The 13,427-nt window shown below is 40.3% G+C and overlaps 1 protein-coding gene across 9 annotated transcripts in view; it reads left to right on the top strand.

Annotated features, from left to right (window-relative positions):
• The window catches only part of LOC124219504 (ensconsin), an 80,774-nt gene that overhangs the window by 7,905 nt on the left and 59,442 nt on the right, over positions 1-13,427 (top strand). Inside the window, exon 1 of one of the 9 annotated variants that reach the window (XM_046627145.2) lies at positions 7,913-7,994. The exons of the other annotated variants lie outside the window; for them this stretch is intronic. Within the exon in view, the coding sequence (XP_046483101.1) occupies positions 7,928-7,994 (67 nt within the window). The 5' untranslated portion in view covers positions 7,913-7,927. Of the gene's footprint in view, positions 1-7,912; positions 7,995-13,427 lie in introns of those variants that run through there. 9 annotated transcript variants of the gene reach the window in all.

Genomic DNA, 13,427 nt, shown 5'->3' with positions numbered 1-13,427 from the left:
CGAAACACACTTGTGGTGTCCTTTCGATATTGTTTCGATTTTACAAGTGTTTAAGAAAATTGGCCCAACTACAGCAACAACAAATCAGTTTTCACTGACGAGTGGTTTCTTTCTCTACTTTCTACTCTATTCCATTGCGTGGTTAGGTATTTGGAATCTTGATCTCGAGGTTTTGCTCGGATCTGGTTTCGCGCAGAATTGGCTAGCTGCCATTACTCGTTAGGGGGAGGAAGTGTTTCGTGAGGCAAAATCGCGTTCCTCGCGTTCTTGGGTCCGCGAATCACGACGGTTGTGTTCTAAATCTGCATCATATTCTAGAAACTGGAAGGCACCCTTGTCGAGTACCTACATAACGCCGTTTTTCAAGCTTACAGTCTTAGCCCGAATTCTTCGCTTCTCGGTGGCTGCAGTTTCCTCTTACTGCATACCGAAGACTATAATAAGTACCGTATGGTTCGACGTGACAAGATAATATGAGCAAGCGAGATGAGAAGACGATGCTTCGGGCAACTAGTCGGTCATTCAGTCAGACGGACTCATCGTCGGTCGAGGGGTTCTCGGAGCGCATCGCAAAGCCGTTAATTATCTTAGCTCGATTTAATGAACTAAGTGGCCAATTACCGGATTAATTGCAACCTTCTTACAGCTTTGGATTAATTTAAAGCAATCACCGTTCTTTCGTTTAACGGATTGCTAGACTTAATCACCATCAGCGGCAACAGCGGAAACAAGCAGCATCGCCTCATCCTCGAAGAATCGGGATCGCTTTTCTTCGTATCCATGCATTTATACATCCCATCACAATTTCCGTATAGAGATTAAGATACCGTTAGCCTTTCAAAATGCTTCTGGTCTCGAAAACTGTGACCAATAATCAATCCGTCTTTCGATTATAATCATCATCAGGATACCCAGTAGTCCGTAAGGAGATTACAGTAATCCTCATTCGCTATGATTTGGAAGCTTTATAAGATTCCATGTCCGTTTTTAAGCCGATGATGCGTTTATTTCTTTATAATAAAAACCACGATCTCGGAATTTTTGGGGCAGTTTGAGGAAAAACTTTGATTTTATTCACACCGCAAGAGTAGAGCCTTGTTATGACTTTATCCCGTGACATCCTCGTCCCAGGGACAAAATTTACCAGCGGAATGCATTACGGTATAGTTTTGTGTAATGCTGCGTTTCGGCAATTTCCGGTTAGGTTAGTCACAGTGTAAACAATAGAATGAGAATGAGAATGTGGCGGTAGTGTTGTTGTGTAGGTAGTCTGTGTGAGTTGTTGGAAAAAACCGGCTTCAGGGAGTGCTATTATTATACAGTCGCTATATGTTACACGTTAAGTACTTTTCGGCGGCTAAAGTACCCTGCAAAAGACATTTTAATCCCTGATTATTATATGCTTGAACGAAATTACACGATGTACAAGGATTTGTACACGATAAAGAAAGAATCCTGCGGAGAACAATAGAGAAAGAGAGACAGAGAGTGATTAGAGAGTGTGGGTAATTTGTTCGTCGTTATTTCTGCAGAGTAAAACATCGATTATTATACTTCTAGAGTATTGTAAGTTGTGGGCCTTCGAAAAACGCGCAGGGATCGATAACATACCTACCTCGGTGTGTATAGTCTGTGTATAATATATATTCTATGGTTATTTCGGTAGCTGGAAAACACCTGTGCAGTTTATAGACCTTCTCCTCATTACCGACGTTATCTATGTTTGTTTCTCATATCTAATACAGATATCACTTAGAGGATGTTCATGGTTGTCATGAAAATGAATGGACTCCTTGGTATTGTCGTGGAATTTGGTACTGTGAATACTTGGCGTGAAATTGACCCCAATGAAAATTGATGTGTACATATGAATGAATTTTTTACCGTCAAGGCTGGAATTCACTTAAAAATTCGACGGCTTATTGGATTTCTTTGAAACTATTCTGTGTGAAACTTGGACCATGACAAAACTATATGTTTCATGGAACTAGGAATCGTAGGAACTTTATTAAAACAAAAGATCACGCATCGAAGTATGAACTGTGACGAATTGTTTTCATTCTATCATTTCTCTAGAATATATATGTCAAGGCGGATAATTCCTTGCCAAAATTTCTTTCCAAACCTTTACCGTCAACTCCGATGTACGTATCATGTCACATATCGGCTATACCAGAACTGTCCAAATTATACTCTGATGAGGGGGGACAAACTAGAGCAGCAGGAGAGGATTTTCGGTGTCATTTGATCCGTGTTTTTCTCCCTATTATAACACCCGGATTTAACGATCGTGTGTGTACCTACATATATACATGTAGTAATATGCGCAGGTGAATTTTGTATCCACATGCCGTTAAAGCAGCAGTAAGCAAACGATTCTTTGCTGATGTAAGGTTTCGTCTGCTTGGAATCTAGTGGAGGTGGTGGTCGAGACGCGGGGCCACGTGGCGAATGGGGAAAATCAATTTCTCGTAAAACCTACACAGAGTCCTCTGTGTGTGTATTGGTATTTGTCTCTATGCATACGTACGCCCACTTTCACGTCGCTTTGCGATGGGTGCTGTAAAAGGCTCGCGCGTGCGCGCCAGCTTGGTTCTGAACAGCTGATCGCGGACGAGTGACAACGACGGTGACTACAGACGTTCTAAACCACGTGGTGGGCAACCAGAAATTATACGCTCTAGCCGATTACGTTGCAGTGCTATGAGGAGGAGATCGGAATTTCTAATATACAGATGGAGACACTCCATCGCCTCATCATTAAACGTTCATTATCCTTTTACAAATTACAACGTGCACTGGAGATTTCCTCGTTTGAAGGTGTTGGGCGCAGTGTAAAGCACTCTGGTTTTTCTCCACCTCATTTGAACACTTCTTCTTTTATTCTTATGGGTATAGAGGAGGTCACTACGGCAAGGGATTAGGATCAGTAGTTGTTGGTGAGGCTCGAAATGGTTTGGAATGGTAAGAAACGTCGGTTTTGTAACCTGTAATTGTGAACAGGATTGATATTGTACTTGTCTTCTTCTTCTTTCTTTCAATACTCATCGACATTCGTTCGGAAATATAGTCGTGATCAAGTGAACAATGATTACCTTCCTTTCCAAACTCTGGCTTTAAACTGTAGGAAAGTGTAGAAGTGGTAGAGAGGCATCGATGAAACCTTGGGGGGAAATGAATTTCGTGAGGAATCGAATATGTAGCGAAGGTGGAGGCAATGGCGAGTTTGCCTCTTCGTGAACTGAGCACAGGAATACAGGGGACACGCCCAACAGAGTGTATAGTGTATTGCGTGGTGGTTCATTACCATAAGAAAGACACCGCACCGCGTTTTCGCAACGGTTACGCGAATTCTCATTATGTTAATAACTCGTCGTCGTCGTCAGGAGTTCTGCATGGGGCTACATTCCTCGAGGCTCATGTTCTCGGCGTGATCGATCACTGATTTTCAGGTTACCGATTTTGCAAAAATAAATTCAAAGGCCTTGGGTACGTGTTGCTTTGACGAAGAATTGATGTTACACACTTGTATTCATCTTTTTGACTGCATGTAACACTTCGTTCGTCCATGACAATCGATGAATAGCCAGAACTACGATAACTGTTGTACTGGAGGTGAAGACGAGATATGACATTTTGCAGTCTTGGTCTTGGTCTTGGTAGATGATTCCTTGGCCTTCGATTATTCGGGTATTACTCTATATAAATTTTGAATCTTCGAAACGATGCAACAGTTGTTTCTGGAAAAATCCTCATTGTAGTGGACGAGGAAAAAAAACTTTATATATTTATTTAAAATAAAAAGTATTTTGATTGCAAAGCATTTTCAACCTTGAGATGTTTATAAAATTTCAGAACATTGAAATGACTAACTTTATTCGTTAGTTTTCTTTTCAATATTAACTAATTTTGGCAAGACTCTTGTCGAGACTACTTCGGGCTAATCTTGGTATCTTTTTGAATTTTTCTATTATGATCTTGTCTTTGTCAAACAGCGAAAATCAAGACAAAATCAAGACGAGACCAAGTCCGTTAGCTTCCTCTTGTGTCCAGCACTAGATAATTGTTCTATCAAATGTTGATCCTTTCGTAAAACATCCACGTTCATTAATAAAAATTTGGATCTAGGTCTAGGTCGGGGTGTGCGAGTCTGTCGAAGAGCGTGCCTACCTTGATGCATGGCACGTGTGTATTCGAATGGGGATAAGTATAATGGATGGGGGTCGTACGGGTGTCTAAAATAGTATAAGGTCAAGAAGCTACGCGACGTCTAAATCGACGTTGGCAATGAAGGTGGCGCCTCCGCGTTGCGTCGACGTATTTAATTTTTTCCTTCAAATTCTAATTTAGATTGTTCATTTTTCACGGTTCACTTTCATTCCGTCATTGCCGTCGATGTGGCCGCAGAGCGTCAGCTAGACGACTGACGAGGCGACGTTACTTCGTGAAAGAGAGAAAAGAATCTATGTTTAGAAACCCGCAATCCAGGGGAGAGTCCGTACCGTGTTGGGATCATCGTTCCTCGCGTGCTGCGGATCCTCTTGGCCAGAACGCGTGTTCTTCTGCAACGATCGACCGTGTAATCCGCGAAAAAAAACCTATCTTATTTAGTTGGTTTACTTTTTATTTGCTCGCTTCGCGAATGTACAGCCCACCCATGGTTTTGATGTTTCGGGTCCATTTTCATTTCCAACAATTATCCGTAAGTATAGGGTGCTTGTGAGAGAGGGTTCTGCACGCTTTATCAAACTCATTTCCGTTTATTCATCAACAGCCGTTGGTTACATAGCTGTTAGTATAAGGCAAACAACAATCTACCATTATTTTTTTCTCTTTTCATTTGGACACAATAAATTCCATCCTTGTACTGTTCCGGGTTCGTATTACAGTCTGAGTTCACAGTAGTTCTGGTCTCTGATTCTTCAGAAAAATAAGACACCGTTATTGTATCGATGGTAAAAATCTTGATTCTATACTTCTCGCAAAAATTAAGGGAACAACAAAATTTTCGAAATTTTTAGGTGATTTTCAACAGGCTGTATTTCAGTGAAAAATGGTCGTACAAGAAATAAAAAAACAAAGCTTTCAAAGCTTGAAGACTCTAGTTTTTGAATTTTTTGATTAAAAATTTTTCAAAGCACTATTAGCCATGCAATCCTTGGATAAAGCGCGAAGAAAAAATTTTCAAAATTTTTTACATGTTTTTTTTCGCTCTACGGGCATTTAAAAATTTTTCCGAGCTAAACTAATGCATAGGTCGCATAGCCTGCTTATTCAGCTTCAAGATCCTTTTTTTTAAACCTCGATACGACCATTTGTCTTCGAGATATCGAATTTTGAATGCCAAAGGATCCTTTTTCACTCAACTGCCGATATCTCTGGAACTACTGGTCGCACAGCAAGCCGAAGGGCAGATTCTTTTTCTGCAGAAAATTTCCTACAAAAATCTGTCAAGGTTGATGTCAAAAAATTTTTTTTTCCACCTGTAGCGTTAACGTGAAAAAAGAGCAAAAAAATGCCATTTTGCCTTTTTTTGGATAATCGACTGTATCTTCGTCAATATTGGGGGGAAAGCATAGGTTAGAAGAAAATTTTACAGCCTAATGTACCCCAAAGGTCCCCCTAAATCGGTAGATCGATCGGTTCAGCGGTTTTCCTGGACCGATTGATTGAAATTTTGACAAAATTAAGAGAACAAGGTTCCTTAAGAAACAAAAACCTTGTTCCCTTGATTTTTTTAAAATTTCAATCAATCGGTCCAGGAAAACCGCTGAACCGATCAATCTACCGATTTAGGGGGACCTTTGGGGTACATTAGGCTGCAAAATTTTCTTCTAACCTAAGCTTTCCCCCCAATATTGACGAAGATACAGTCGATTATCCAAAAATTCTTTAAGAACCAAAAACCTTGTTCCCTTAATTTTTTCAAAATTTCAATCAATCGGTCCAGGAAAACCGCTAAACCGATCGATCTACCGATTTAGGGGGACCTTTGGGGTACATTAGGCTGTAAAATTTTCTTCTAACCTAAGCTTTCCCCCCAATATTGACGAAGATACAGTCGATTATCCAAAAAAAGGCAAAATGGCATTTTTTTGCTGTTTTTTCACGTTAACGTTACCGGTGGAAAAAAAATTTTTTTGACATCAACCTTGACAGATTTTTGTAGGAAATTTTCTGCAGAAAAAGAAACTGCCCTTCGGCTCGCTGTGCGACCAGTAGTTCCAGAGATATCGGCAGTTGAGTGAAAAAGGATCCTTTGGCATTCAAAATTCGATATCTCGAAGACAAATGGTCGTATCGAGGTTTAAAAAAAAGCATCTTGAAGCTGAATAAACAGGCTATGCGACCTATGCACTAGTTTAGCTCGGAAAAATTTTTCCATGCCCGTAGAGCGAAAAGAAAAATGTCAAAAATTTTGAAAATTTTTTCTTCGTGCTTTATCCAAGGATTGCACGGCTAATAGTGCTTTGAAAAATTTTTAACCAATAAATTCAAAAACTAGAGTCTTCAAGCTTCAAAAGCTTGGTTTTTTTATTTCTTGTACGACCATTTTTCACTGAAATACAGCCTGTTGAAAATCACCAAAAAATTTCGAAAATTTTGTTGTTCCCTTAATTTTTGCGAGAAGTGTATTATACCTCAATTTCGAATCTGCAATTGTAAAAAAATAAGAAATTTTGCGAGAGAATATATCCCTTAACCTTAATCTTTATTCGCAATTAGATAAAAGTACCAACTATCATAAATTGGTAATGGTCATTTGGGTTTAGTAGTCTCGTTTCATTTTCTCAACAACTGTGATAAACGCTACCGTTTACTTTATGATACACAATTATCATCAAGTGTACCGCCAACCAATTCCTCACTAATTACCGACGATGTATCATTTCGTCGTCGTCTGCACAGGGTGTCGAATGCCGCACCTCGAAGAGACACGAAGAGTCGTAAAAGTCACCGAGTCCTCAAGTATACCTCCTCCTTTTGTTACCACCCCATGAATTCGTAGGGTGTAGGACTTCTTTTCTGTGTATCTACGAAAATTTCTACGCACACCGACGTACACGTGTTACATGTGTAGGCGAATGACAGTGAGCGCAGACTGTGTTTGGTGAATTATAGTTGCCGTGGTAGCAACGGTGCGGGCTTATCGACCAAAACCGGGTGGCGCCATACTGGATATAGGGGACGCCATGTTCGGTGGTAGCGAGGGCAACTACCGCTGCGCCCTCCGACACTTTGTCCGTCCTCTCGCCCTCTACGGGAGGAAGCCGGCCATCGGCAATCCTGGTCGCGAGTCAATCCTGCTCGCCCTCATCCTGCGTCTCGTTCTTGGCTCTCGTTAGTGTTTCTCCGCGTGATAATAACGGTTTAAGCAAACCGTAGTATTACTGTCACTACACACCACCGAGTTATCATCGACATGTAATTTTCACCCTTCACGTTATTTACACCATCGCTGCTTAGTTGTGGTTTTTTTCCTACCCCATCGCCCACCCCCCACATTAGTTTCCAATTTCTATTTCATTTTTTTCTTCTTTCTTATACATAATCCGTTTTCTTCTAAAGTCTACTTCATCTTCTCATCATTCGCACATATTCCAGCTGCTGCATCGCATCCTTCTTATCCTTATCCCCGTCCTCATCTTCATCCTCTTTTCAACGTATGTACAAAGTATAGATTAATACCGTCTCACCGTCAGAGACAGTACTTGTCTTGCTCTGCTATATTGCATTATTAAGTCCGTTAGCTGCCTCACGTCATTTTATACCTAACTGCTTGTCCCGGTTGTACCCCCTTTAATCGCAACCCTCTGACCCCTGACCTAGGCGCGGCGGCGGTGCTGGTGCGGTGTGATCATACGATACGTTTGAAGTATACTACATACAGTATATACGTAGTATTTACGTGGATACGATAAATATTATGTGGTGTTGCAAAAGGTTAGATTCCTCGGATTGGCCTGTGACAACCATCGTCCGAGATACTAGAGGTTCGTAATCCTTTCGAAGGTGTTCTGTAAGGGCTATACAAAGGCAAGGCTGCTGATTTAGGCTTCTGATATTGCTTCTTCTTCTTATTCTCCTTCTTCTCCTTCTTCTCCTTCTTCATCATGATCATGATCATCACAGCTTCCCACTATGCAATATTTTTATTTATTTTTTTTTTAAATTTATTTTCTGTCTTACCATGCAGCTTTTTGAGCCAATTCAAACGTGCATATTCATTACATGTGGTTCTTTCAAATTTAATTCACCTTCTGAATTTCGATGATAGCAGTATTCATCGGATCCTTCACGCGCAAGCATAATCTGTTGCCGCTTTTACTCGGTTTACACAGAAAACGGTCACTTAGCACATATGATTTTGAGAGTGATATGATGAATTTGATATTTTTTTTTTTTTTTTTGTTTTCACGCTATTTTCGTAGTTTTGGCACAAGACGATACATGCATATATAAATAAGAAAAATTGGCAGTTGCGTAAATTTAGTGTAGATGTTGAACAATACAAGTTTATAAGTGAAGATATACACTGGAACGATTATCCTAACGGTTGATCAATGACTGTCCAATGACTTTGTTGTCGTTACTGTTTGATTGCAGTAGCAGCAACGCGTGACGGGTTTGCGGTGATGTTGGGTTGTGTAAATCGTTTTATGTAGGTGGGTGGTTGGGTATGTGTAATGTGTTATCGACGATGTGAAAAACGAATAGGAGGCGGGTTGCGGTGCCTCTACGTGTCGACGAAGCCCTATTAACGGCACTGTGCAAATTGCCGTTTAATCGCATTTGCATGTATATTTTAATGTAATTCCACTTGTCGGTTTGTGACGCAAACATACGTACACCAGGGTTCATCTCGACTCGGGGTGTATAACACTAAAGCGTCGCGTCGGTGCTTCCGAAACAACGATAAATCAAAATTTGAAAATAAACTTTCTATGCGATAGAGAGAGAGAGAGCGAGAGAGAGAGGCGACGACGACGATTAAACGTGTCAGACTTTGACTTGGATAAGAGATGATGTTGCTACGGGAGTGAAGAAGGAAAAAGAAACGTAACAGACGAAGAGATAGAGACGGAGATAATGATTGAGTGTGTGGAAGAAGAACAGGACAATAAAGAAAAATAAAAAACGATAGAATTACACCGGAAATATTCCGGGCACGTGCGCAGGTCTCTTCACTGGTCGGGAATTCCGTGGCACGCGACTTTGACCAAGGTCAATTCTCTCTCGCTCTCTCTCTCTCTCTCTCTCTCTCTCTCTCTCTCTCTTTCTCTCTCTTTCTTTCTCTTCCTTGATTTACCTTTCTCTGATACCTCGACGTTGCGAGCCACTCGCTCTCTCGCCGGTTACTCTTAGCTACTCGTGTAAGAAAAAGAAAAAAAAAAAATCAGCAGCGAAGGTCGATTAGGTATATATGTGCTACATATGCTTTTCGCTATGATCGATCGATTTTACAAGTTAAATTTAAAAACATTATCTTTGAATTTGCTGCTGTGCTGAGTGATTTCATTAATTATTTCCTTGCTAGGTATGAAAAGTTGAAAATATACATGGATGATGACGATGATTCGATGATTGAGGAATATGGTTCCAACGGCAATCGAAAGTCATACACAGACAGAGTTACAACCTTTTAATTGTACCTATTCCATTATATTGCCTAATACATGATATTCTGCTTATTTTTCATTTAACGCTGATATTGCCACAGTTTTTCCATCCATATCAATCTGTTCATAATTTTTATATCAGTGTTCAGTTTGGATGTGAAGAATGCGTAAGTCGGAACGGACAAAGGGTATGAAAAAGCCGATCGTTGGAACTGTACGAACCATCCCACTCTGTCAGACTCAATCAAGGATTACAACTAGGTGGTACTTTTACTTTATCGATTGTCGACAGCGACCTATGAGTCGTCTACGGTGGTGCTGCTACCAGTCTTCGATGCCTAATTCCCTATTCCGATATACTAATTTGGTATAAGCATGTAAGCTTCTGACACCACCCTCGGTATGAGTTATGGCTGCAACAGCACAGGAGACGAGCTTGTATCGAACTCGAAAGAGAATCGCCTGAAGCTATGCTACTCAACGGTGGCCTTAGTAGTGTTATACCCGCTTTGGACAAGTCCATTATTCTGACCCAGAATTGTGCTGTTTTGTATTGGAAAAAGAGGGAAGCTGTAGTCGACAAACTGCTGAACAAGTTTATTATTCACGCGGTTATAAGTATCGTCGTTGTCTTTTTCGCATTTCTATGTGTAGAATAACAGAGACGAGAAGAAAAAAAAAACAGGTGGAGAAGGAGAAGGAGGCATTGCTAATGAAGGAACTAAAATAGGCTTGGTCAGGATCTCTAATCATTCGTGTAATTTCAAGTGCTAAATTTACTCACCGTCAGTTCTCTGCACTTTCGGTTCAGCGTCTAGCATATTGTAGACAGGCAGCTAAAACGCCCTGTTGTTGTTGTTGCTGTTGTTGTTCAGGCATCTCTTGGAAATTGATTTATTGGCAACGCAAATGCCCTTTGGATATACGTAGAGCTACTTGGAATGGAAATTCTCTGCACTCTTTTTTACTTGGTACTCATACGTACTATAAATACAAAAATTAAGCAACCCCGTTAAAGTGATGAATAGAAATCTATATCTCAGGTATAAATGATGGGAAAAAAAAATGTTCTCAGTACTGTTTTCTGGTTTCCGTTGTCTTCTTGGTCAGCTGTTACGTTAGATTCAAATGAAAAATGATAATTCCTGTTTAAACGGGGCTGTCGTACCGTTACTGACCTCACTTAACAGTCCCTGAACACTTTGTACTCCCTGAAGAGATTAACCTTGTTTAATTTTACGATGGGGGTGCGTAGAGAACCTTGAACTCGGTAGGGAAAACTTTCGGAGGGTTGTTGTGGTGTGATGAGTGGATTTTTTTTCTTTTTGGTTCGTTTCAAGCACAGTCTCGTTGTCGTTGTGAAGTCGTTTTGCTAATCAATTCGAATGATTTGGGTATGAAAGGATAAATTAATTATAAAGAAATTTATTCGCTACAATGTTACTGCTCGTTTTATGTGAAGCTGCATTACATCATCAACGTCTAATCAGGGATTCTGTGGGTCTTAAATACTGACTATATATCAACTGATAAGTAAATTGGTGTTGTAAAAATTTCACTATGCTAAAATATCGCTCCAGGATGTACGTTTTTATTCTCAGAAGAGAAGAAGTAAGCGAAACGATTCCCTATCACGGTTATCGTTTTAATGATATTGTTATTACGTAATTCATATATAAAAAAAAAAAAATGGAATATCGGGCCAAGTTTCAATTTTTCACACGGCAACGCGTTTAATTTCAATCGTTACGAGGTCGCTTATACATTGTTCAGTAAACAAAATTTCTCATCGCGAGAACTGCAGTGTGAACACAAACGCGTTAAAAAATAAAAAATCGTTGGGTCTACAAGCAACCGGATATAAACACGTCTAAGAGCGTAAAAATATTTTATAAAATTATAAAAGTTTCTTCGGACTTCATTTCATGTTTTTATAACATAGTCGTAATGTTTTTTTTTTTTTTTCGCCACCTCTATCGTGTCTATAATCGAAATCGCGTCGTGACATTTCTCTCTGCATATAATTAATGCAAGAATAAAATCATGTCGCTTGATATTATCATATCATCCGTATACCGAGCATACGAACAAAGTTTTGAAGTTGAAGAACGCAAATCAAAATGAAAAAAAAAAAAAATTCTTTACAAGTATAAAAGTTCAAATCGACCGGGGTTTTGGTGAAGGTTACGCCGACCGTTTGGCGGCGTTGCGTTGCGGCGAATTATGAAACTAGCCGACTCGGTCGATGCGACAGTTACCTGACGGAGCGATCGATAACACGGAATCGATGGTCGGTAACGGGGAATCGATGGTCGACAGTCGATTGTCGAGAGACGGAAGTCGGAGTAGCGAGGAATCGATAGTCGGGCCGGGATGACGCGCGATCATGCGGAATGGGGAATTACCGATTGTAGTGGAGGCCCGGGCTGCGCTGACCCGATAAGTCCTCCGTCCGTGACACGCAACCTGACTAGGGTAAAAAAAAATTTGACGTAAAATTAGACGAAGAACTGTTGATAAGTGAAGAAATTTGAAGAAGAAGAAGAAGTAGAAAAAAAACGAAGGAGAAGAGGAAGGAGACAAGAAGCGTCAGACTGATTCTCCTCTACAAGGATATATTATTCGCCCATTCGGCACGACGATGTCGTTTCGTTCCGCGGTACTGTAGGCCACCTTCTTTCGTACATGCTACAAGATTTAACGGGTCGTCAGCACGGCCAATTTCATGGGGATTTAGCCCGTGACGTTCGTTTCTAGCTTTTTCTACGACAACGAGTATCGCTTTTGACTTTTATATCGTACGGGGCTTAACCCGCACAACCTGTCACGTTGCGGTTAAAAGAGAGCACGACGTACAAAAAAAAAAAAAGACGAGAAAAGAGAAATGGTTGAATAAAAGAAAGGAAAGCTGTACTGTTATATATGACAGCATAAAAATTTCCCTGTGTATTTTCTAAAAATCTTGCCGACGGGTAAAACGCGAGAAAATTGTACTGGTTGCAATGCTACGTGTAGAAAAGATTTTTGTTCAACAACAATTTGTCAATCGGATGAAAACTTGAAACCAATTGACATGTCTTTTATCGAAGTTGAATTTTTTCGCAATTCTCGTGAATGTTCAAGCAACGTTGAAGGTATCGATTACAGTATCAGAATCAATGACGGAAAATTTTGTGGTACCCACTTCGATTGAAATTGAATCCTGTAATTTTTTATCTTCCCTACATTCTATTCTCTGCGGTTGAGTATACATGACAGAAAAAACGAAACGACTAGACGGGGGAGGAGGGGGGGGAAGACAAAAAAAGAAGTCAACGATGTAACCGTGAGTGAAACGGAACCTTTGCATCGGTCGATTGACTGAGTTATAACAGAGTTCGGTTCATTGTTCAATTTTCTGTCGTGACTTTACGCGCGAAAGTTCACCTGCCGGTTGTGGAATTTTACAGTCACCAGCGGCACTTCTACATGCCTGTGATACTGCCTTGCGTCACTGCGTCACAGTCATACTTTGCGCAATTTTCCGTCTAGCTGTCACTCTTTCTTTATTCGAAGATTGAAGACAAAAAGGTGAAGAAAAATCAACGTGAAGAAGAAAAAAAAAAAAAAAATCCTCTTTCCTTTCGTTACGCGTATTGCGTAATTTGCAGCTAATTTGATTCGAAATTCAACTGTGCAGATAAACGTAGTTCCTTTTTTTTTTTTACTCCCCCTCTGTTTTATATATTTCGCCTTCGTATTCGGTACGGATGCAGCTGCTAAATTTCATTCTTATTTGATATATCGCCCATTCAATTTCATTCGCGT

Source organism: Neodiprion pinetum, chromosome 5 (assembly GCF_021155775.2).
Source record: "Neodiprion pinetum isolate iyNeoPine1 chromosome 5, iyNeoPine1.2, whole genome shotgun sequence".
NCBI classification, from domain to species: Eukaryota; Metazoa; Arthropoda; class Insecta; order Hymenoptera; family Diprionidae; genus Neodiprion; species Neodiprion pinetum.
The sequence above is the reverse complement of the archived record's forward strand: the minus strand, read 5'-3'. Positions and strand labels throughout refer to the sequence as shown.